Source organism: Harpia harpyja, chromosome 1 (genome assembly GCF_026419915.1).
Source record: "Harpia harpyja isolate bHarHar1 chromosome 1, bHarHar1 primary haplotype, whole genome shotgun sequence".
In the NCBI taxonomy this organism is placed as follows: domain Eukaryota; kingdom Metazoa; phylum Chordata; class Aves; order Accipitriformes; family Accipitridae; genus Harpia; species Harpia harpyja.
Genome location: NC_068940.1, coordinates 103,987,187 through 104,013,542, shown reverse-complemented (window position 1 = coordinate 104,013,542; position 26,356 = coordinate 103,987,187). Strand labels below are relative to the sequence as shown.

General features: G+C 38.9%; 1 protein-coding gene across 4 annotated transcripts in view; it reads left to right on the top strand.

Annotated features, from left to right (window-relative positions):
• Positions 1 to 519: 519 nt before the first annotated feature.
• Positions 520 to 26,356, top strand: part of CTDSPL (CTD small phosphatase like) — an 83,755-nt gene continuing 57,918 nt past the window's right edge. The window contains exon 1 of one of the 4 annotated variants that reach the window (XM_052807851.1): positions 520 to 739. In XM_052807851.1, coding sequence (XP_052663811.1) covers positions 664 to 739 — 76 coding nt within the window. In that variant the 5' untranslated portion in view covers positions 520 to 663. The remainder of the gene's footprint in view (positions 740 to 26,356) is intronic. The other 3 variants (XM_052807823.1, XM_052807841.1, XM_052807832.1) reach the window with 3 other exon arrangements.

Genomic DNA, 26,356 nt, shown 5'->3' with positions numbered 1-26,356 from the left:
TGAGATAAGGGCGGAGGAGGGCGGTGGCGGGGGGGGGTGGGTATGTAGGGAGCGGGGCGGGAGGGGGGGGGGAACGCTCTGCTCCGGGGGAGGCCCCGCGGGGCGGCTCAGGTGGATGCGGGGGGCGGCGGCGGCGGCGGCGTGAGGCGGGGGCTCGCCGCGGGGGGAGGCGCGGCGAGGCGAGGCTGAGGCGCGGAGGGCCGGCGGCATTTCCCCCGCCTCGGGAGGAGGCGGCGGCGGCAGCTCCGGCGGGGTCTCGGGGGGAGCGCTGCGGAGGGCTTCCCGGAAGGGTGAATTGGATTAATTGTATTTATTTTTTTTATTAATTTTTAAGGGGGGGGGTTGGTTTGCCTCCCCCCCCCCCCCACCTCCTCCTCTGTGGAGAATTGGCGCCTGGAGGAGGCGGCGGTGGCAGCGCTACCGGAGGGGCCCCTGTGCGCGGTGCTCCCCCCCCCCCCCTTCCCCCTTCCCCCCCCCTCAGCTTGGCTTCGCTCCTGGAGAAGTTGGGTTTTTTTGTTGTTTGTTTTTTTTTTTTCTTTTTTAAATACAAATCCACATACTGAATTTTAAACAAACAAACAAATCCCACCCCCCCACACCCCCCCCCGCACACAAGCCTGCCTCTGGGAGGGAAATAGCCAGGTGGAATCTCACTCTGTTTCCATGGACAACCCGTCCATTATCACCCAGGTGACTAACCCCAAAGAGGAGGAGATCCTGTCCTGCACTCAGGATAAAGGTGAGCTGCCTTCGGTCTTTTTCCGTGTTTTTTTGTTTAGTTTTTTGTTTGAGTTTTTTTTTTTTTCTGGAAATCGCTGCTTAAAAATGCACGTAGTAACAACTTGCATTCTTCAGTGACCATATAATCCTCTCTCGAGGCTGCTGGGAATAGAGGAGGGCTTGTTGGGTTTGGGGTTTTTTTTTGTGGGATGAAGGTATTTGCATGAAGGTCTCTGGAACTGCTTGCTGGATACAGCCGAGAACTTGTTACAGTGTTTAAATACTGAATTTAATCAGCAGTTATTTAAATAAAATACTCTTGTTCCTTGAGGGTCCACGAGGTAACTTTGTAAGGTTGTCACTTTGCAGTTAGTGCCCTGCTTCAGGGAAAGGATACCTGTGCTGGATGCGTTGCAAGGTTTTGAAATCTCAACTCTGAAGATTTTAATTTTTTTCGCCCCATTTCTTGGGAGAAAGGGTTTCCCGATTTCTCTCTGCTTTCCTGTATTTCTCCCTGCCTCACATTTAAGTATTTGTGTAGCTTTCGGGTTTGTTGTTGAAGGATACTCGTGTGTCTCGGAAAGAAACATGGGCTACTTTTAAAAGCGGGCTCTATTTACTCTCCAGATAAATAGCTGTTGCTTGCATAAGGCATCACACTTACGTTGCATTTTACTCCAAAATAAGTTGAATCCAGCCTGGCCAAAGGAGCTCCTTCTCCTCAAAAGTCTGGACATTGACGATTGCCCTTAACCTCCTTTCTTTTTGGAAGCTTGGAGGGGTCTTGGGCTGTAAGTGGTTGTGTCCTTACAGCTGGCGATGAGAAAGGTACGGGTAAGCGGCAGGGTTCAAGTTCTGGGGAGTTCTGTGTGATTGCTCACAGATTTTGGAAGTTACTTGGATGTCGAGTTTATGCTTTGTTACAGGCAGTGCTGGTAAAAAGGGGAGAAAGGACAGAAATTGGAAATAGAGTGTGTGGCGATGGTCCCTAGCAGGTATGGTAATAGACCTCCTAATAGAGTGGTCTGCTAAAAATCGTAGATTGATATATCTGCCCCTAAAATCAATGCTTTTAGTATCCAGAAAGCTTCCATTTTTGTGTGGCTCATCTTCTAAATAGTGAGGGGTCCTGTGTTGTTGGAGAAGTTGGTCCCTGTTACTTTCGAATGAAAGGCTGTATGTGAAATCTCCGTCTTCTCCTCTCACCAGTGCTGACTGCAGAAGTATGGAGGTAGATTTTAAAAAAAAGAAATGCCATCAGGGTGTGGGGTGTTAGAACGAAAAATTATTTTTCTGTTTGGTATGGGAGTGCTCATGTAACTCTCTCAAATTCGTATCGCTTGTGAAGTGATAACTTCCACCGTGAGGCCTTGTTTGTCTCAAGAGATGTATGATGTTTTCCTCCGGTTTGTCAATGTTGAGCATGGGGTGTCTACAGTAAATAAGGTGCTGGTGCTCTGCCTACGTTGTCTCCTAAGACCTGGTTTGGAGCAGACTTGCGTGATACTGTGCTCAGATGTTGTTGTGGTCTTAGCCTGTATTATTGTACATACTGGAAGAGCTTCATTAATGTTGTTAGCAGCTGGTTGAAATTTTAGTGTAAAAAAGCCAGTTGAGACAAGTAGAGGAGAATTTGACAGCTCAGAATAAGAGTAAGCATCCACATCAAACAAGTGTCTTCAGAGTCCTCGGTACAGTGAGCTACTCTGCGTAGCGAAAATATGCATATAACTTGCATAACTATGCAGTAACTTGCATAATATGCATTGTGTTCTTGCTATTGGTTTGTCTTTGGCAGAAAATCATGATGGTCTTAATTGCATAGCAGGGGCTTTTCAGGCTGCATGTTAGCAAGGGTGGGCTGGGGGAGGGTGGAAGGAGGGTAGTTGGAGTTCGAGACGAGGCAACTTCAGCATGATCTTAATATAGGAGGTGGATTAATGTGTTTTTCTGTATTTTTTTTAATGTGGTTAAAGTGCATGCTTTGGATTGACTATGTGCTCTGTGGTGAGACTCTCAAATCACGCCAGAGCAACTTTTGCAGAAAGAGAATTGCAGGTCTGTCCGTCCTGGGCTCTGGAAGGAGACTGCTGCTTGCTCCCTACCTCTTCCACTACAGGTTTTCCCACTGCTGGAGGTACGGAGCTTGTGAAAACCCGTTGCGCTACCTACCTTTCTTGCGTGGTTGCATATCGCGTCACCCAATTTTCTGTTAGATTTCTTAACAGTTTTAGCAAAACCTTTAGGTCCGGTGAGCTACGAGAGAGCCCGAAGCTGAGATGGTGAATACAGATAGGTTCTTAGTGGGAGATTGATGTTTAAAGTGAGTCTTCACTGGTAATTCAGATTGAACTGAATGTATTGGTACAAAATGGCTAACGAATATGTTAAGGCATAATGAATTAACTCTGTATTTAACAAATACAAGAATCACCTGAGCCTATCTTCTGAAATTTTGTAATACAGTGAATTACAACAGCAGTATACTGTGTGAGCAAAGGCTGTCCAGTTTAATGAAAACCTGCTTTTTCCTCCAAGTTTAGCGTATGGCTGCAGAAATATGTTCCAGGGTACTAAGTGGCATGTAGTGGCTTCGGGAGTCAGGGTTTTCTTAGGTTTTCTGGGACCTTCTGTTGGTGTTTCTCATGGAAAAAACCAATTTTTTTTCCTGTTGTTAAGCTGGAGAGAAGCGGTTTTACAGTAGCTGAGCAACTGCTAAATAATGCATGTGTATACCTTCAAGTGTTTGATTTTTTTCCAAGATTTTTTGAAGCTTTTAATCAGCTGTGAGTCCAGCATTTCGCTTGATTTATTTTTTTTTTAAATGTATTCATGTTTTAAAAGGAGCTTGATGTGCAGTATATGCTTATGCCCTATTTCTCTTGTGCAAGGGAGCGCGATTGGCAAGAAACAGAGCTGTTCTCTGGTTGTGGGGCAGTTATGTTTTTAGGCAAATACTGTGCTTTAGAAATAAAAATGCGCAAATATTTTCTTGCTAGTCCAGATCTATTAAAAATTAGCTTTTGAGATAAGTGAAGCTGTGACAACTCATTAAAGAGGAATTTATTAATACTAAGATGGAATTGTTAACATTTATTTTTAACAAATAGTAAAAAATTTCAAAGGTGGGAAAAAACAGATCTTGGTGCATGAAGCATTCCCTAATATGTTGCCACATGGTGGTGCACTGTATTTAGTTGTCTGTCAAAATGAAGGCTAAGCATGGAAAGTTGTTACAATCATATTTTATTATTATTGTAATGTTTGTTCTGAAATGCCTGTGGTGGTCATGGTCCTGGAGGATTTTGGTCCCTATCTATGTCGCTAAATTAGTTCTGGGAAATAGAAACTTACGTTCTCCCAGTTGGAAGTGCTACATAGGTGATTAAAAATATTTTGAGCACTAAATTCTTGGAGGATTTAATTCCCTGTTAGTTTTTTAAGTAACGAAAATAGTAGTTCTTCGCAGAAATATTTTATGTTGTGGTCATTTGGCACTTCTGGAAATTGGAAGCATTAACAAGACTTTTAACTTGAAATTAAAATGGAGACATAACTATGTGAAAGGGGGTTTGTTACATCAGTGATAAATGTGAGCAACTAAGAAAAAATATAAATAACTACAAAGAAAAACTGAAAATCTAAATCTCTACTGAGTTCTACAGATAAAATCAACTGTTTATTTTATAAGGAAAGTATTACTTATTAATTAGTTCAACAGTGATCTCTAATGTAAAATCTATACAGTTAAATCTAGAGAAAACAGTGCAATGCTGACAAGTCTTTGCACTTAGTGTAACGTAGAGAGTGTGATCATGGATGGGTAATAGGCATTCTGTCCAAAGAAGTGAATTCCCTTTTTTTACCTACATGCTTTAATTTGATCTTCATAAATGATGCAAATTCTTGGCTGTTTCTATGTGCCAAGTTAAGTAGTAGCATAATAATAGTCCAGTCCTCCTTCAGGTACTACCTTCAGGCTGTGGTGTTGTGTTTTCTCTCTTCAGATGCATCTTTCCTGACTTGTATAAAATTTGTCTGTCAGCTGAGCATCTATTTTCAGTTATTTAGGGTAACTGAATGTTTTAGTGTCCCTACAGAAGTGTATTTTTTTCTGCAATAAGTTCTTTGAAAAAGGTTCACAGTGGAACCTAAACCGTTAAATTTTTTTTAATGAACAGTATAATTCTCTGAGGATGTTTTTGCAAACAGGCGAACTTTTTTGCCTTCCTTTCTTTCAAATAATATTGGAGGAGAAAAAAAAAATGACGAGACCAGTATTATCATTTAAAATAAAAATTCTTAAGATCTCGAGTGAAAAGCCAAAATAACTATCTTTAATTCTGTCTTCAATAAAAAGCATTTTGAAAATATATGAACATATTTTGAATATTCTTTTTTGCCATTACATCACCAGGATTCAGAGTACTCAAACATTTGAACGTATGTTAATGTTCCTGAGACATTGTCTCAACAAATTTTTATAATACTAGCTTCAGAATTTTAACTTTAAAGTAGTATTAAAAAAAAAAAAACCAACAGATGTGGAAACCACTCCAGCACTACATTGGAATGTGAATTTCTCGCAGAGGGTAAAATTTTAAATCATTAACTAATGACATAGTTGTTATATGAAACCAGAGTAACCATACAGTAGGTTTTATGTTCCAGGGAGACTGTAGTAACCTGTAGTAACCCAAGGTTTGATTTAGGGTAGCAGTTAACAAGCTGAAGTGTACTGGCAGTAACATGAATGATAATTTGCATGAATATCTAATAATCAGTCCATGTCTGTAAGCTGCAGCATTATCATTTCTTCATAGTGCATTTCATGTCAAATTCATATTTGTTTCAATGCAGTGATTTAACTAAAGTGTTCAGAAGTTTAACATGCCTTTAAAAAACCAAAGTTGACCTACATTTTGTCAATTCAGTATTCAGAAATGCAAATAGCGTTTTCTGACATAATCAGTAAAATGCAGTGTGATCGATGCTACACTTCATCTTTCAGAATTTAATCTGAACATCACAAATAAGCCTTAGGATAATGGGTCCATGTTTGTTTCTTTAGAGAGATACCAAACTAAAATGCTGAGAAAGTGAAAACTAAGAGAAATGAACTCACTTATTTGGTCAGTGTTGGTGAAAGATGTTGTTCCCGTTTGCCTGGCAGACAGGTTTAACTGTGGGAAGCTTATTTTTCCATCACGGAACACTTCATTTAAGAGTTTTACTCTCTTGTAAAAGTCATCTTTCAAACGTGAAAATGGTTACAAATTAGTTCTAGCTCGCAATTTTTATATATGTTGAATCTTAAATACTCGCTCTGTAAGCAAGTGTGCCTTTGTTTTCTGCTAAATTTTGCATTGGAAGAGTTGTTGGCAATGACCACTGTGGTTGGTGCTCAGTATTACGTTTTCCATTAAAAATCCAGTTTCAGGCAATCCTGGATGTGGAAATGTTAACTTAGGGAGTGACTCTGTCCATTACTCAAGCCTACCCGACAGAGAATTTGCATGGATTACTTTGAATTATATTGGAAGTGTTTCTGTCCATAAGATTTAACGTTTCCCTTTTTTTAAAAAAATAGGAAAAGCAAAGATACGTCTAACTCCCTGTGTTCTTCCTTGGGTTTTTACCCATTGTGTGGATCAGCAGGGGAAGATGTGGCTCATCCCTCCTTCTCCTCCCTGGCTGGGGTATATATCTTGCTGGGAGAGAAGCTGGGCATGTGGATGTATGTAGGACCAGGAAGGAGAAGAGGGCTGCCGAAGTGCTCCAGCCTATTTGAAGGACAGAGCGGAGGGTATGAAGTCCTGGCTCTTGAGGGCTGCTGAGCCCAAATGGGCACTGATAGTGGGACAGGGAATAGGTTTAGTGTCTACTACGGGCTCCTGACCTTCTCCGGCCCCGTCCATCCTCGTACCACTCCGGGCAGTGGGTACTCTCACGATGAAGACGGTGGGTCTGTGTCCACCCGCTTGGGTGGTTGTATGTGTTCCTGTATCCCAGTTCATAAGTATATCCAGAAAGGGGCAGGAATCTTTAAAGCTGAAATAAGAGAACGGCTGATAGAGCTAATGAGCAAGCGCATTTAGATGTTTAAAGACCACATCTGGATTGCTAGAAAGGGTTGTATACCGTTTGATTTCTTTCAGCAGTGGAGACCTGCCTAGAAAATCTCACAAAAATGCTCAGCAGCTTCTCTGAAGTTTTTATGTGTCTATTCTATTGAATGATATTGATAAAAGCTGTATTTTCAGTGCTCATCTTCCTGGCCAGGAGGCTCAAATAGGATAACATGGTATTAGTTAAATGCTTTGCTGAACTTCCAGAGCTTTTTGTAAGGGGCTGTGGGCAGGCACAGGGGAAAGGTGCCTTTTGTGCTGTAATGTAGTCAGAGACGTTTTTAAGAGTTTCACGTTGGAAATGTTAATCTTCTACAACTTCTACTTTTGCCGGAGTTTGATGGGAGCTTGCTTTATTTTTACTTGGAGAGGGTAAGGTGTAAGATGGACATAGATGTGACAGATACAGAAGGCATGAGTAGCATCTAAATAGATGAGAGTTAAAATATGTTCTACTGTGGTATCATTTTGGCCTTTTTTGTATTTCTAGAACGTTTGCTATAAGACAAGAACAATCAAAGTGAATCCTAGACAGTCCAGTCCTTTCAGTACCGGCTACTACTGCATAACATAGATATTAGCAGTAAAAATACCAGCTTTAGACAAATAAGCAGAGAAAGTTCTGTGCATGGCATTGGGCCTACATAAAGTTTGTAGGCTTTATTCAGTGTGTCATCAAAATTATCACTTGCATAAAAGTGCCACATCTTGTTTCTTTGTACAAGATAATGAAGTATGATTTGTAAAAAAAGAAAACCCCATTATTAGAAGTGATAGGCTGTACTAGAAACTGGAATTCCATTACCTAAAAAATTTATTGTGAGTTACATCTGAATAAGTATATGGTAGACTTGGATTCTAAGGATGTTGGAGTTTTTTAAATGAGAGGTTTTTTTCTTCTTTCTTTTTGCAAGGAAGAACTATTACTCTCTTCTGAATGTTTATTAGTATATTTAAAGCTTGACAGACAGGGACAAATAAGATACTGAAGGACATATTTTGTACAGAAGAGCAACCCCAAATGGAGGATGCCTGATCTGTCAAAACCTACTGTGTATGTATCTTCTTAAAATGTTTATAAAAATTCAGGACAGTTTTGTAGGAAACAAATTTATTTCATGAATGCCAACTTGAAGTTACTGTTTGTATATTGATGGTTTTGTTTAAAGTCAAGTCATCTCTCATGAGTAACTGGTCAGCCAGTTCTGTCAGTTGTTTTCTGCTACTGTTGTAGGACCTCCTTGTTTTCTTGGTAGAAAGTGAAGTATTGATTTTTATTCACTGCCATGCTCTTCCCCACCCCCGCAGCTCTCTTGCTTCCTGAGTTGTCGTCCAGGATTCCCAGCAGAATTTGCAGTAAAACTAATCTTGCTGTTTCCTTGTCTGCTGTAATCAGCAGTAAAATTTTAATCTTTCTTGTTTATTTGATGATTTGCAAAGCTTGGTCATCCTTGGTGTGTAGCGCTCCCTCCTCTCCTGGCCTCTGGGAGTCAGAGGGAGCAAGAGGGAGAGATGCGTCTGCAGTACTTGGGGATGAAGTCCTAGCCTCAGAGAACATTTTGGGGTAGATGGATCAGTTTCCATCTTCGTAGCTGTCAAAGAAAATTCTGCCACAACGGATGGTATTACAATGGACGCATGTAGAAGAATCCAGGCATGTTTCTTTGAAGTAATGTTAGTAAAAGAATTTTTTTAAAAGTACGAATTTTGTACAAAGTTGTCTGGAGCATGGATTTAACAATTTGCATGCAGGGCTTCTTTATTTTTGTCCACAAAAGCTGTTTTGTATGTACGTGCCTGAGTATTTACATACTTGCATTGGTTACCCATGCACGTACGTGTGGTTACTGAGGATCTAATTATCAGAAAGCTTTGGTAAAGTTCAAAATGGTGGGCATAAGTTTTGAAGTTGTTTTGCAGTCTAAGGTTTGCTTGAACTGTGAAGTTGGCAATTATTCCTAGTGATATTTCAGATAGAAGTATTCTGCAAAGGAGTGGTCAATAGTGACACATTCCTAGAAGATACTTAATAATTTATACTTGGTTCAGCCAAGCACACCTGGAGAGAAAGGAACTTTTAAGATTATAAAGGATCTCAATAAACCTTCACAAAAGCCTTGCAAATTTAAAAAAATAGGCTTATGGGACTTCTTGTAAATGAAAACTAAAATTGGTTAAAGATACATGTTAACAATTTGATGAATGCAGCGTAAAGCAAAGCATTTCAGGAAAAACAGTTTAAGCATGTATTTTATAAGGATTTTTTTGAGTGAAGCTTTGACCTTTGTTTTTTTTTTAATTCTCTCGCTTGCTGTATTTTGCTTTCTCGCCTTTTTCTCTTGTTTCTGGATTGTAACAGCTGCCTCTTTGTGCTTTGTGTTGAAGTTTAAGGGGCTCAGAGGTGTTTGGCACGGGTGGCTGCTTCCAGGGATAGTTCTGGTGTGAGAAGCTATAGTAGATGTTTGGGGAGTGAGATGGTGCGGTGGTGAGGAACCCTGGACCATACTGCATGGACAGATTGGCCCCTGGCAAGTTGGCCAGAATGGCAGGAGCTATCTTATAAGGAGAGACGTTCTCTGTGTTTCTTAACTCCCTATTAAAATCTGGGAAGATAAAGGTCTATCATCTTGTGCCTGATGCAGGATCACCACCGCTGTGTAGCAGCTTTGGTTCTTAAAGCCAAGACATTTATTTCTTCTTCATAACAATTGGTTAAAAAACTTGAGTGAATGTTGTGCTGTAGTTAAAGGGAGGAGGTGCATGAAAAATAACAAATAAAATAAAGTATGCCAGGGCTTTTTCCACAGTACAGCACGGCTTCAGAATTAAAGGCAGAATATCCCATTTGGGTAAAAGGAAGTGTTTGCTCATGCATCGTATGGGTGACCTGCATAATCTTTGAAGATACGGTTGCCAAAATAGTTTATCTGGGAATTCCTAAACAGGATTAACTGACACCAATTTGCATTTATTATAATGAAAGTAATCTTTTGAAGGTACTGAAAAATAATATTATGAAGATACTGATAGTATTTCAGCATATCAGTTAGGGGAAGGAAGGGGAAAAATGTCTTTATATAGTGACCAACTGAACATGTCCAGTATCTGTACTTATATTTATTGTGAACTCTCACCAACAGTTTTCCTGGGATGGGTTATGTGTGCTGGAAGATGATTCCTTCCGCCAAGTCATTTGTTGGCCAGTTGCCAATTCTCATGACTTTTTATGATATGAAGCTGATTTTCTTGAGAATCAGTTGAAAATGATTTGAGAGCTTTGGAAGCGGCGGGAGGTTATGTTAGTTGGGGAATTAGAAAAAGAAAAGGAAAAGAGTACTGAATGCAATCTACAGTGCAATTCATTTGCTAATTACACATTGACATAAATTGAAAAGTCCCAGAAGGAGGGGGTTTACAACATAACTGTAAAACAATTTGCATCTGTGTAGAGGTCTGTGCTTATCCACAAAGGAATGAGATTTTAAGTGGATTTGTTTAATCGGGTTTATCGTGAGTACATAGTTGTGGGACTCCTTTTTCCTCATATTTCAAAATCTCCTGTCTTTCTGGAAGATTCCCTCTTGTGTTGAGATTAAAGATGTCAAGGAAGCTAGTATGGTGAAGTTTAATGGAGAATGAAAGTGAAACCTAAAAAACCCCAAGAAATGTCCTTCTTAATTTTAGAGTGGATTGAATACTTGAATATTTCTGGCTCCAGATTATCATGATAAAACTGACAGTTTAATGCAAACTGTGCCCTGAAATTCAAATTCCTTTCTTTCCTGCCCCATAAGAAATTTGAAGCACTCCAGCAAATTCTTGCTGTCTATATTGGAAAGGATGCTAACAACTTAGACACACTAATTAGTATTACTACAAAGAGCATTCACTGTTAGTATGATGATAGTTTGGGGTGGTTTTTTCTGTAATTCTTTCAGATTGTTGGTGCCCAACATGTTAGCCTGCAGTTGCCACCACTTTTTCTTTTGTAAATATGTCATGACAGGAGAAAGGATAAAAATTTGAACAAAACTGGAAATCAAACTTGGCAGTTTTGAAACAGAAATCTGTTCAGGTCTCATTCCTTTATTTACTTGTGCTACTACTGCTGCACTTTATAATAAATTACCTGTTTAGCATTGTTCTGGCAGGCAAGTGAGCTCTCAGAGCACAGTGTTTTTAAAAATGTCACTACCTCAGTTGTTTTGGTAGTGATGGATTCTTTTCAATACCTTTAAATCAAACAGTTGTTTATCTTAAACATAATAACTAAATACTGTTACTATCTCATGTTATAAAACTGTAATGTTATTAAAAGGAGAATAATGAGCTTTCAGACAAAAGCTGCCCCAGGTGCAAGAAACAACTTCAATAGATTCCTAAGAACCAGGTGCCCTAGATCCATCAGTAAGGTACTGTTTCCATTAGATGCAGAGTAGCACTCAGTAACTGCAGTACCACATCTCAAGAAAAGGTGAGATCAGAGGGAGGTTTCACTTTATAATTTCTGTTCAAAGTGTCCTTTCAGGAAATGTCCTAAATAGAAAGAATGAAACTATGCTATTTCATTTTGCACTGTGTAATATGCTAGATTAAGGCCTGAAGTGCAAAACTTAATGTTGACCTTGCGCTATTGTGGCTCTGATCCAATACAACTTCCACAGCAGTTGTGAATTCCTGTTGCACCACACGGTTCTGATTTTTTTCACCCCATGACCCAAAAGTATTTCTTTCACCAAACTGTGTTTAAATAACACTTGCAATCTTCCTAAATTGTATATCTAAAAATATTTATTGGAGCTTTGCAACAGAAAAAATAATTCCCCTGTGCTCCTAAAACCAAGAAAACCAAAAAATGACACACACACACACTCCCTACCCCCCCCCCCCCCTCCAAATCAAGCAAACCAAAACCAAGTAAACAAAAAAATTCCAGTAATATTACCAGGGGTATAAGCTGTGAAAAGGAAACTAATCATGAAAATCTCAGAAGGCAACTTTGTGATGATGACCAGAAGGGCATAGCAGTATGATTTTTAGCAAGGTAACCTGGCATACAGTCTGTACAAAACACACTCCAAGCCCTTGAGAAAGTGGGATGTTAGTGTACAAGGATATGCATTTGTTTGAGTAGTGTTTGTACTAAAACATAGAAGTAACACTGGTTTTGCTTTGGAAATGTCTTCAATGGGTACTAAAGAAAGATAAAATACGGCTGGGCTGACTTATTGCATAATATGCTCAGATAGACCTAAATTCAACATGTTACAGTTAATATCTGTTTAGTTTAGGCTTTGTTTATCCTTAGTGCTGTGGATGGGGGGATGTTGGAATTCACTAAGTAATTTTAGAAGTCGATAGGTAAAAATTCATTATTTTTTCAGCAAACAGTAATGCACCTACTACTTACCAGAATGCTTGATTCTTTTTTTTTTCCTTTGCTAATGGTGCAAGGTTGAAGTAAAATGTTTCTATTGACCACTTTAAATTACTGGTTGGAGTCAAGGTGGGAAAACAAAACCAAAAATTTATGGTGGTGTTTTTAAACTATTTTCAACTAATTGTCAGCCCAATACTAGCTGCTCTTTTAAAAAAAATTCTGCAATTTTTTTATTGTGAAGTTGATTTCTTAAGTCCCACTGTAGGTGGGCTTTGTATGATAAGCCTTCAAGTAACAAATGGCTTTATCTTCTCTTCCGCTAATAAGGTCAGTAAAGATTTCTGGTTTGGATAATAATGACACAGTTTTGAATGGATAATTCTGACTGGAAAACAGGTTCACAGTTTCCACGTTTTTAATAGCTGATTAGGTGATAGCTAGCTGGCCGTTACGAAATATTTTACAGGATTAAACAGGCTTTCTTGCTTTAATTAAGACCATATGTGTGCAGGGACTGTGATTGTCTGGGAATCTGTATCCTGTATTTTCAGTTAAATAGCTGATAAAATGTTGCAGTTTTGGAAATGACTACCAAGTCCAGTAGGCAGATGTCTTTGAAAGCAGTTTTGGTTTTGCTTTCTCTTTCATCATACAGAGCAACCAAACGTTTCTTGAGGTTTGATGGTCTTGTGCTGTAACAAAATAAATACTGCATATTTTCCAAACATGTTAAGGTTACTGTTTGGACCCAGTATTCAGAAACACTTTTTTTTTATATAAATATCAAGTTTACCAAGTGGCAAAACACCTATAAATTCTTACGTTTTCTTTGCAAAGTCTGCATGGGTTAACTTCTCTGTAAACAGTTGTCTTGCATATTAAATAATAGTAGAAATGTATTGAGCAAGAGAGTTGAATATAAACATGTTAAATTCTTGATTTGTGTTCTAGTGAAAGGTGGCATCAGGTATTTACTAGAGAAGTCACTTTTTAATTCTTCTAGAAAAAATTAAAGCACATCAACTGAATGGAGGACTCAGATGCTTAACCTGAAGATACTTCTTTGGCAATGTTTGGGTAAAACTGACTGCTAACACCCTTCCCTCTGGAAAACATCATGTCTATTCATATCACTTCCCAGAGGTTAAATGCAGCCCTTGGAACAGTCACAGGAAATAATACCAATGTGCTTCTAAACCATGACCCGCCTCTTGGTCGAAGTGGCCAAATAGGCCACTTTTCTTGATTACTGGGAGGACCACATATAATTATTCTCACTCTGTGTGGAGCCAGGAGGTGCCAGGAGATGTCCAGGGCCCTGCACTCACTGCCCATCGCTACCTCCCTCGCCGCTGGCTGGTTTTTTTTTTTTGCTGTGTGAATCAATACACAATACACTACCTGTGTATTGATTTCAGCATTTCGGTCCTTTTTGAGAAAAAGCTGAGCCAGGTGTTCTGTTGTCCCTCAGCTGAGGATGCGTGACTGAAAGAGATGGTGTGCTGCTCATCTTTGATGCTGTTAGTTTGGCAGTATTTTCTTAAAAACAAGGCTTTCTGCTGTCACTAGTATTTTAAGTACAGTCATTTGCCTTGCTTGGAGGAGTCCTAAATAATGCAGTACTTAAATATCTGGTAAAACTTTTTCAGTCAAGTACTCAAGCTGTTGCTAGCAATGCTGGAAGTGTTTTCATGTCTGAAAAATGGAAATGTTGCTGTACCTTACCAGGTAGTCAGGAACAGAAGAATTTTCCTTCCTTTGGTTGATAAAGTTAGAAGTCAGGGCATCTTCCATTTTGTTCAATGTGTTTGAATATTTTTCGATTTTGGGGTTTGGTTTGTTGTTTTTGTTTTTTTTAATAAAATAATCTTCAGTACTCAATCAAAATTAACCTGTGGCTTTGTCATGTGTGCATGTAAATAAGGTGGGTTTGTTCTAATAATTGGTGGAGGAAACGCAGGCCCTTGTAGGATGCAGTTGATTGCACTGTTGTAGTTGTCTGCTTTAGGATGACGTGAATCATGTACTGGAGACTCCATTAACAGTAAAGGAAGCATGCGCGGTTTTTTCACCGACCTCCGTGCTTGGCTGTGTACAAAGATAGGTGGAATGGAGTTCAAAACCCTAATTTGACAATTTTGTCATGAGCTCCGCACGCTGTACATGCTGCACTGGTGTTTGGCTGCACTGAAATGTAACCAGGGATACGGATTTGCAGAGTCCTACAGTTTATCTTTAGCCTCTCTTCAGAGGAGGAGGAGAAGAAGAGGGAAAACTTGGCAAAAAAATTTCAGCGGTTGTTGGTGGTGTTCTGCTTCTCTAAGTTTAGCAGCATTGGGGGTGGTTGTTAAAACAGGCTTTTCAGATTTTGAAACCCGCTGTTCTGAACAGCGTTAGGTAACGTGGTGCTTCAGCGTCCTGGAAGTCCGTCTATGCTGCAGCTTCCAAAGCCAAAATACCTGTCTGAATTTAATCAGTAATGCAGTAAAAATGGAGGAGATTTAAAAACTTTCCCTGTTGCAGACAAGAATTGTGTAGTTTGCTCATCGATAAATTTCAGCAGCATATTTAAATTGCGATTTGTGGAGGTTTCATGTCACACTGAAGTCATATTGCTTTACTCCATAGAGACAAACCTGATCTCAGCATCAGCAGGGGCTTGTTGTTTTGCCACTGTAGAGAAACTTCTCCTTGTGTCTGTTGCGCAGCCCGGAGAACAATATAGAGGGTTATGGAAAGGCTGCATTATTCCAGGGGCCTTTCTGATGGTTTTCACAGTTTCTATAGGATGTTAACAAATCTCCCATTGCAAAAAGCTGCAACTGAATTTGATAAAAAATCACCTCTGCTAATGCCTTCTCTGATGGATTTTGTCAGCTGGCTTCCTGAGTGAGTACCACCAACACTTTTATATGCTTACCCTTCAGCATTTCCACAAAATCTGTTATAATTATCTGTTTCTGAATTAAATAAGTATACTTGCAAGATCGTGATCCTTTGCATAGTTATTTATGAAAAGTCTTTGTAAGAAACTTTTAGTTCCCTGCTCTTCTGAAGTCTGTAGCATCAAAGGGAAATCAATACTCAGTTATGGAAGGGAAAGAGGATTCATCTGGGAGATCACCAAGGCTGGCTATGTTGAAGGAAACGGGATCCTGTTGTGGAAGAAAGGGGAGAGATCACACATACATGAGTATTTTAAGTGGGATTCTGACTGGATTCATCTCATACTTGTTGGTAGTCCATGGTACTGCTAAGGAAAAAAAAGAAGTCCAAAGTGTGCATTCCATTAAAAGAATTGATATACTTCTCTTTTAACATTTATATTCAGGAAGCATAAATTTACTGCACTCATAGCAAAATTAAATTTTCATAGCTCTTTAGAACTAAGACTCTTTGTATTTTTTTTATGAATTTCATTTGACTTACACTTTCAGTGGTTCGGGTCTTAGCTTCAGGTTGCTCTTATCAGTGGAGGGAAAGACAATAGCGATAGAGAGCTGCATGGCCATGCCTGGAATGGGGGATCTGACCAGTGCTCTGCTCGCAGGGCTTCCATCTAGTACCCGTCTTCCTCCTTTTGTGAACTTAAAGCTGTAATATTTTGGAATCTTGTCTCATCCCGCAGGTATGTGTGGCTTGGCACCTGTACAGGACTTTGTGTGAGCTTAAGCTCTACTTCAAGGGGAGGCATTTTAACACAGGTACTTGCTATGCGTTTTGGGTTGGGGCGGTTGAATTTACAGCCAACTTTAGACTTCTGTTCTGAAATTCTACTTTAGGACCAGATTAAATCATTCTGTAAGCTCAGCTGTATGCTTAGTGTTATAATTTTAATGATGCTGGTCTGTGATACTAAGGATAAAATTTAGCTCACTGCTGGAGCTTGACACAGTAAGATTCATGATGAAAGTTTGCAATTTGGTAAATATTTACAAAGCCTATAGCAATTAGTGAGATGCTAACGCTTTTCACCCTTTTTCTATGATCAATGATTAGCGAAATGATGTTTTATTTCCACTGGCAGGCTATGATATTGCTCACTCTACCTCTACTGTTAATGTCCTAGGAAGTAACTTAAGGGAATGAGGATGACTAAATAGGAAGGAACTGGAAAAAGAAGATAGGCTGATATTTCTGGGGTAAACAGAAAACTGAGAAAAAGGAGAATAAGGTAGCTAACATAAAACTGGAGGAAAGATGGATGAAAGCTTTTAAAGAATTCAGTGTGATGTAAATGTCAGTTTAAAAAAATAAAATCACCTTTCAGATGTCACACAAGCCCTTTTTAGGTTTTCTTATTTGGCAATACAGTTTTTCAAGATAAAAATACTAAGCTTTAATTTTCTGCTACATAAAAAAATTTAAAAGAAAAGGTTTATTGTTCGTACAAGACTGGCAGACTGATGTTAGAAAAGGATTTTTTTTTTTAAGTCTTTTTTTAACCCATTAGTGGTATTTCAGTCATTGTAAATACTTGTGTATAGTTTTTTAAATAACTGAGAGTTAGTTGTTACATATGTATGCAGGAGCACAAACTATACGTAAATACCTGTTATCCACCTTTAGGTAACAGGGTTTGTTATTGTGGTAGGTGGTGTCCAGGCTTCTAGCACCATACAGTAATTCAGGTTGGAAGGGACACCTGCAGGTCCTTGCTCAAAGCAGGGCTGAGGATGCTCTGAGCGTTGTCCAGTCAAGTTTTGAGTATCTCCAAGGCTGGAGATTTCACAGCCTGTCTGGGGCCCTCTTCCACTGTTCAACCACTGTAATTCCTAATATTTAGGTGGAATTTATCCTGCTGCAACTTGGATCCGTTGCCTCTCCTACTGTTCTTGTGTACCTCCAAGAGTCTCACTCAGTCTTCTCTGTAACTTCCCCCTAGGTAGCTGTATCTCCTTAAAATGTTAATCTAGATATACAGAAGAATAATAAAATGCTTGTTTGTCAGATGTTGCCCTCTTCCCTCAAGCAGTTCACTGTTCACTTAAATATCATTTGTCTGCAAAGAGCTTTCTCTTCCATTATGTTTGTAGTGATTTTCAGTTTAAAGCCGGTGCTTCATTCTGTTCTCTTACTTGCTTTGGTTGTATTTTTTCCTGAAGACAGGAAGATACTATATCTATAGGTTCCCCACTTTGCGAAATAATACAATTTTGTCATGCTCTTAATTACTCATCTAAGCCATTTTTTGGTTTAGCATAATCACCTGTTGAAAGTACTTCTCCTACTGTGCATGCACAGCTTTTAAAATTTTCTAGAATAAACAAAATCCCACTTTCAACAAAGTCATACTATGTGTCAAAAAAATATCAACATCGTTAAGTCACTTAGGAAAATGGAAGCTGAGTTCATTTGAGAGGGATGCTCCTCTTTTCCAGCACTCTCTTGTTAAGGATTTGACCTGCTGGTTCTTGAGACACTCTACCCAAGTTACTGAGTGTTTCAGTAAATACCTACTATTAATCCATGAACTTTTTTTAATTGTCCAGAAAAATATTTGGATAAGGGTGAAGACAAAGGCAGAATCGGGCTGACAAACACTAGTGCTTTTATGCCTATGCGTTGTCCAGTGTTGTATGTCTGAGCTATAGTTAACACCCCTCTGCTCCAGCCCCACCACCTTTTGATTGGGTTAATTTTCTCACAAGAGAAAAGATGGGAACATAAGGTCAGTGGCAAAGAGTTCTGCCAGTTTTAGCAGGTTGTGTAATTGTGGGTTTACATCTTGAACATGTTGGGTAGGGACTGTTGTGTGTTGGGGTTATAGCTACAGCATAAAACTGAGTAAGTAGGAAGCACACTTTTACAGTGTTGTAGTGCCTATATCTGTTCATTACAGTAAAAGCCAAAACAGTTAGAAACCAGTCTCTCTGGAAAACAAGAAACAGGTAAGCTCAAGAAATGCTGTTAATAAAAATGTTGCAGTGGTTAGTATTTCAAATAGAGCAACAGCATGTGCGTTCTTCAAAACCAAACGAAACTCCCCAAAAATGAAGAAGGGAAAAGGAAAAAAAAAAAAAAAAAGCCAACCAACCCTTCCTGTTTTTTTTTTTATCTGCTTTGTTTGAGGCCATCCTACAGAATACCTAGAGATGCTTAGCTATGGTTGTAGACAAACTATTTTTTCTGGATATGTATTTATGTGAAGGTAATAGTGGTATCAGCTCACCTTTTCAAAGATGGAAAGGGAAATAATGAGATGTTGATGATGATGCTGTTATTATTAAATTACATGTGTTTTTCACTCCTTTACAAACATGTTCCTAACTACGTAGTGGTCTTGCTCCTGAGTAGTTTGCTGTTGTTACGCAGTGTATATTCATACTCAATCTTGAAATCAACTTAAGTTTGTCTGGATTTAAAATTTAGATGAGATCCTTTGCCTCTAAAATTCAACTTTCTCTGTTTTAAAACTTGGCAGTTCATAATATCCTGCAGCAATTTGGCGTGGTGGTTTATTATATTTTCTGTAAAACACAGAATCTGAGCCTATATAATCTTAGTGAGTAGTAGTTTTGATAATGGCTCTTATACAGTGTAGTATGAATGTGAGGAAGCTTGGGGCACTAGTGTCACTGGTCTACTGAACATTAGACTGAGGACTTTAATGGTATCAGATAGTTATGGTCTCCCTCCAGAAATGACATGATGATCCATAAATAGCTCAGTGTTCCTGAACAAGAAGCTTAAATAATGGGTTGCTTTTAAATAAACTGCCATCTGACAACTTTTTACATTTTTCTTGTGTTAGTTATTTTTTCCCCAAATGTGTAATGATTTAAAATAGTTTTTCAGATTGTACTGTAACATGTGTGGACTTCATGTAGAGCAGGTTGGGTTTTGAGAGAACAGCAGCATAGATGACCTTGGTGGTTTGGGGTGCTTTTTCAACCCTTCTTTCATTCTGCCTGTTCTTATTTTCTGTGCCAATTATATCTTATGTCACCAGGAAGTTCTGCAGGTCACATAAGAGACGTGAATGTCAGGCTGGAGTTTGTATCCTTCAAAATATTCATCTTTACTCTAATAAACTGTTACCAGCATTTGCAGCTGACATAAGTCCCCTCTTTTCAGGACTGTGCTTCCCTGATTTTCCTCAACTGTAAAAATGAACTGCTGATAGTCATATCTCCACAAAGGTGCAGGAAGAGCAAGGGTTAAAAATTGCAACAAGGCACAACTTACCTCTTGCAGAATGCTCTTCTGAGGTTACAAAAATACAACTGTTAACACTAAGGAATTTTTGGTGGTACTAGTGCTGGGGTTTCTTTATATTTCTATTTTAAATTTTTTTAAACTGTTGCAGATAGGATACTCTGCTGCTTGAGTTTAACTTTCCCAGGACATGTAGGACGACAGTATTTTAGGTACTGCTTTTTGCTCTAACTTCTAATTTTAGCACAGAACTTGCAGAGGTGAAATAGTTTAATGCTTCGTACAACCTGCTGTTCACACAGCCTCAGGAAGAATGTACATACTTTGTTGTTATTATTATTATCATCATCATCATCATCATCATCTTAGCATTTCATCAGAATGCCGTGAACATTAATTTTCAGTACAGAAGATTCAAAAAAATTACAGGGTAGATATTCCTTTAGAAAATCTGTACCTCATTTTAAAAATTCCTCTGAATCCTGTCTTCAAAGAAAAAAATATATAAAATTCCTTTTGTGTATCCCAATAAAATTCTGATATATCCTTTCCTTATATTCACCTTTACCTTTTGCAGTGTCCTTTGTTTTATTGCCATAATACCAACTAGGCCATAACAAGCCAACTCTTTCTTTAAACAGTGTCATGATAGTAGGTTGTTTATATTCTGTTTGTTTTGTCACATAAAACAATTTGTGTTAATTACTGCTTTGGTTTCTCACATTATTTGGGCATACAACTCTGTTACAGTCAATAGCACATTTTCTGATTGTTTGTTTGTTTGTTTGTTTTGGTGACAGTATTAGCATTTCACTCCATTGTTTTGCTTTAAGATTAACATAACGTCAAGCTGCATAATAAGATACAGGCTTTATTCTCATGTAGTGACATGGCAGGAGAAGGCAGGTCATAGTTTTGCAGTTTATTCAAGAGAAGTAAAAAAAATACAAATAAAAAAATCTCTGAAAGTGGATTAGCCAATTGGTGCTCTCTGTTACAGGACAGCAAGGCCAAAAGCGAAGCATTTTACAGTAAAACTCATGTTCACGGAGTTGGATTATTTTTCCATCTTTGCCAAATGTTGCAAAACACTGAGTGTTAGTACTGAAATAATCCATGTAGCTAGTTTTTGCATAATTTGAGGGCAAGTATTCTCTGATTTACCAGCCGTATTTGGTATACTTTCATAATATGTTGTGCTGTATGTCTCTGGTGTGGGTAACTAGAGGTCTCTGATAACTGCAGTTTGGTAGATTAATGGTTAAAAGAGTGTCTTTGCTTTTGGAGGCAAGAAGTTAATCTTTGATAGCATATTTTTGACGTGTTACTGAAAATCATTTTGTACACTAGCTCTGCTGCTATTTTCAGTGTTTGTTGTGGGGCTCTTTTCAGCAAAACTGCTGTCAATGATAGCCCTGTGGAAGCAAAAATAGCAGCTAATCAATGTGTGTTTTATCCATGGAATTAAGCGCTTAACTTAAAAGGAAAATAGATTTATAAAAAAAAATTAATAAAATTTTCCAATGCGATGTGACAAGCTGCTGCAGCCTCATCTTCTCTGTTTCCTCGTGTGCATTTGGCTCCCTTTCCGAACATAAGTTTAAACAGGGGTTGTGTTCGGTGGAAGAAAGGTGGTGTATTTTGGGTTTGTCTTTTTTTTGTCTTTTTTTTTTTTTTCTTTATGCTTCAAAGGGCTTTGCCTTTAAACTGTGATTCTACATGGAGCAGATCATGGTTGTTTCTCTTCTGGCCTTTCATCAATGGCATATTCTCTTCAATTACTATCTTGACTAGTACCCGAAAAATATGGGACACTAGGTTATCTGCTAGCAGTGCTCCACATAAAGTTTAGCATAAATGCATTTGGAAATCCTGTACTCTGAAGTATTTCAGAAAAGTTGCTTCAAAAGTTCTTGAAACATACGGGGTCTCCCTTGGCACGGAGACTTGGGATGTCGTCCCGGTAGTTGTACATCCTGGTCTGCCACTGATAATTGATGGGCTTCTCATTTCCTAAAACAAGTGGTATGTTTGGAGTGTCATTAATGTTTATTTCTTACATTGCTGTCCATGAAAAATTGTGTTCTTAACGTGCACCTACTTCTTATTAAAACAAGATCGCAGCCCTGTTCCTTAAAAAAGGCTCATTAGGTCACTTCTGGAAATATATAGAGTCTGACCTCTTATTGTCGTCTTCATAAATGACACTGGTTTTTCTTACGATTCATCCTTTTCTTCCCACTCTCTGATTTCATGAGGTACCTGTAGAGACAGATGTACCAAACAGATTGTTAATTGTTGCGGTTGCTTTTGCTGGAGTCTGTAGTAAGACATCTCATGATGGAAAGGTGGTTGTACATGTTGAAAACCTGATAGGTTAACATGTCACCGTTGACGTGAAACATTAGAAATGTGCCTGTAATTATTTCATTCATCACTACAAATGCGATTCTCTTCATCTGCTTGGCATGCATATATGTGTGCAGAACAGCTGAACAGATTTAAGCATGCCTGTGTGTCAAATGATAGTCTACATTGAGCATGGTGGTAGAAACATTCATCGGTACAAGAGATTGTTGTAAGTTTGGGTACCTCCTCTGTTAGCTGTGTTGTGTGGAAACAATGGTTATTGCTTGAAACGTGATGGGAACCTGTTGGTGTCCATCTGAGCTGTAATTGTAATTGGTCTTGAACATCCCTTCTATTTCCTCTTTTATTGGGAGTCCTTGAATTCTGCAGTTCTTCTTTGGTTTTTTTAATGTTTAAGCTTCCTATTACATTGAACGTTTGGATTTATACAATGCTGATCGGAAGTAGTGTGCTTAAAAAAAAAAAATCAACTTGGACAACCAGAGTATAATTTTTATCTGTTCTTGTAAGGATGCTTAATACTGATTAAAGTGTTGGTGGTCAGTTTATATTCTACCTATAAGAAAAACTTCAGGGAAATGCATAGGTGTTTCACTGACTGCTGAGCTTGTGGACTTTTTTTTTTTTTTTTTTGTACCAATACTACACACTGTCTTCAAAGATGAATTAAGAAACAGTACAAAATTGTGCACAAAGTTTGTTTGTTTGTTGCTTGGTTTCTTTTAAATCCTCTCTCCCAGGCATTTGAGTTCAGAATCAATTTAGAAAAAAGCTTAAAACAAACAAACAAAAGCACTAAAAAAACCCCCACCAAACAAAACCACTTCTATTTCAGTGTGGTTAGTCACAGTGGAAATACTGGTCTTGGTGACAGCTTTCTTAAAGGGAGCTGGGCAGCTTTCTCACTCAGGCAGAAAAGGCTGTAGTCAGGTCCTCATTTGATCAAAAGGGGAAATATGTCCTGTTGAGAGGTACTTATATGAGGATTTGAGCGGAATTACAGATCACTTTTGTGTGTGTTAGTGCCTCTCTGGCACTTCTTAGACTCTGAAAATACAACCTAAAATTTTCTTAGTAAGAAAGTAAGATTCATCTCTTAAGGATTGATATGCACCTCTTTCAAAATAACTTTCATATTTCATCTAGACATGAAGATTTGTTAGAGCAATTATTTTTTAGAAATATCCGAGATGAGTTGTGCATTTGTGAAAAAGGATCGGTGCGATGCGCCTATTTGGAGCAGACATGGTAAAAGCTGGAGTTGTGAAAGGAGGGGATCTGCAAAGGGCAGGAAAACGCAGGGTCTGTTACAGGAAGGAATTTCAGTTTTGGCCAAGTCCTTCACCTGTGACAGATGACACCTCTTTAAGCCAAACATGAACTCTGGAGATGCTGGAGTTGTCTTTTATGCAGGAAGAGCCAGCCTACAGTCTGCGTTCACACTGCGCGTTTTGTAGGATGGACTAAGATGCGCTTTGTATGAACAGGACCAGTGACGGTGATGTAGAGCACATAAATAATGTTTGCACTTGCTATTTGAAGACTGCTGCACTCTACTATGGTTCATCATAACAACGTACCTTCAGTGCTGTCCTTGCTCAATCGTTGTGTGGCAGGACAGTGTCAGCTTCAGGAGTGCTCTCTGTTAAGTGGTGAAGCACCCAATGTCCTTGTGATGGGTCTTTATGACATAGTAATTAAACATTTGAACTTCATTTATGGAGTTATCATGAAAGAAAGACTGAGGTGAAATGTTAGAAATAATAAAACTTACTGTAAAACAGTAGCACCAGACAGCTTCTCTAGTGGCCAAGTTTCGTGAAAACACGTCTCTTGTTAGCATAATAGGTTGTAAAAGTGAGCACTGATGATGATGTCAGTACAGTCACATTGTAGTAGATAGTTTTTCTTGGACGTCTTTGTATCCTTACTGTGCTTTCACTCAAGTACCTGATAGCATCTTGCAATTAGCACGTGCCTTATATGCTGTCTAAGAGTCCGGAGTGATTCAAACCACAAAAGATGGTGGTGAAGTGATTTTTGCAGCTAGACACTTGAGGAAGGAGTACAGCAGGACACATTGTCCAGCACATCTTCCTAGGGTTCAAACAGGCTTTGATGTAGGAAGGGCACCTGAGAGAGATCCTTAAAGGCATGACTCTGAAATCATAGGTGAGGAGGCACCGAGATCACAAAAGTGGAGGGTGGTTTGGGAGGGGTGACTGTGAAATGGTGGCATTCTTCAGGGGATTCAAGGGGGGAAGGGAGGGAAAGAGAGCAAAAAACCCATTAAAATCAGTGCACTACAAGATGGCAAACCTCAATAAACTCTGACAAGTGGGAGACACAACTCAGAGTGTTTTTATAGATGCAAACCTGAAAAAAAAGAGGACTTAAGATAAGGTGGCAGTTTAACAGAATTTTTTATTATGGAGACAAGCACAGACTGTCCCAGTTCAAATGAAGGATAGAAAATATAGTAACTCACTAACTGGACACATTTCTCCAGCATAAGATGGAAGGAAGCCTGCGGAAAGTCTGACCTAGTTTCCAGTGGGGTGATTTGAGCAGGGATAAGTATAAAAGAATATTTTTGCTTCTCTGATATTTTTTGTTGTTATTTTTATTTTTTTAATTAATTTTTTATGTTCTGTGACTTGTGCTTGCCAGAACATGCACCTAGCAGTGGCTGTGGGGAGTACAAAGAATTAGCAAGTATTGTGGTAATGAAAGGAAGACAAAGGATTTGGTCTGCTGCTCAGCAGGAAGAGGAAGTTACCAACTTCTGACACTAAAATATTTTATTAAAATGGGGGAAGGGAAGCTTGTATCAGTCTTTGGCTAAGACTTTAATTGAGAGCAGATGGCAAATTAAATCACTGGATGCTTAGTGGCTGGTGTGAAACTATGCAACTTCAGAGCTGTGAGCTGTTACCTTTGACACCTTGGGAGGAGTAAATAAGCGTCTAAAAAAAACCCAGAAGAATGAACATAACACTTAGGCTGCCTTATTCATAATTTCTAATTTCAGTTTTCAGAGAGGAACATGGAAACACAAGAAATATTGCAAGAACCCAAGGAAACTGATAATATCCAGCAGATTTTTCTTTTAAAAAATAAACCACGTCAAAGAAACTGAACTTACGTCTGTACCTTGGTAGCAACGAAAGGAAAAACTAGTAGATTACCACGAGTTGAAGTGAAGCTTTTAAGACTCTAAACTAGAAAGATGTGGTCTGCATATAAGCTGGTATAAAATGGGTGCAGAAATCTTTGCATAGTGTTATCAGTAGTTCAGGGCCTTCGAAGGGATGTGTCAGGTAGGACTGTGCAGCAGTCTGTTCTAGGTCTGGCACTGGTCTGTCGTAAGTGACCTGGATGATGCAATGGAGAATGTACTGAATCTGCAGGTACTGAAATAAAAGACGTACTGGGTGTTCCCACTAAAATAGAAAGGGACTGCATGAGCTAAATGTATATCCTGTGTTTTTCATGTTACTTCATCAGACTATTTCAAGATTTTGTGGAATAATCCGCTGCAAAAACTGAAAAGAAAGGACAACTAGTTGTGTTGCTACTCCATAGAAAATCCTGAGATATTTGTAGTAGTCAAATTTTACACGCAGCAGTAAAAAAAAAGATATATGCCTGTTTACGCATTCCAATGTGACAGCTGATTTGTAAGAACGGTGAAGTCGTCCTGCTGTACCCTGTTTTGGAAAGACTTCTTCTGAACTGCTGTGTTAAGCTTTAAGCACTGGATTTGGATTTGAGAGCTTTCCAAGGAGCAGGGAGAAAGAAATCAGACTAGAAAAGCTGACTTGCACTGAAAAGCTGAACAAATCGAGAACCTTTTTGGGGGGGGGGGGGGATCCTGATTTTTATTTAATTATTTATATATCTGTCAGTAGTTTCTGTGACTGATGTGACTGCAACATTTCAATAGTTAGTTTGCCAACAGAAATCACAGTAGTGCTGATATCGGCATAGATTTTTTAATACAGAAAAGGTGTGTTGGTGTGGTTAATTCTGCGTGTAGTTAATCCATGTATAGTCACTTCTTTTCCTTTCTTCCCACCTCTTCTTGCTATTACATTATTAAACATTACATATAAATGGCTATGGGATCTCTGTAGTTGAACGTGAAATAAAGGATGAGCATTTAAAAGCATCAGGTTTATTCATACCACTGGAAGCACCTTGAATCAGCTGGTCAAATGGCCTAAAAGAAATCAGTTCATCTGGCACTTTAAGCAGTAGCTCTTCTTCCCTGCCTTTTGAGGAAGTACCTTTTCTCTTAGCCGTATCAAATGCTTTTTGCAGAATACCTTGAGGGACTGATGGTAGGGAGGGTGCTCTAGTACATCCTCGTTTTGCGGTGCCTTTTGCACATCCTGCGGTACTTTTGGTGAGTAGCTGGAGTTATTCAGCAGACCACAGGCATTGGAAGATACATCAGCTCCTTTTGATGAGGTTGTCAATACAACAGTCAGTGCTTAAGTCAACTTAAGCTGCCGTGCTGTCTACATCTTAAATGCTATAAAACTATTGAGAGTAAATCCAGTAAAAACTGTGGTGGAGTTGGCTGCTGATCTTGGTC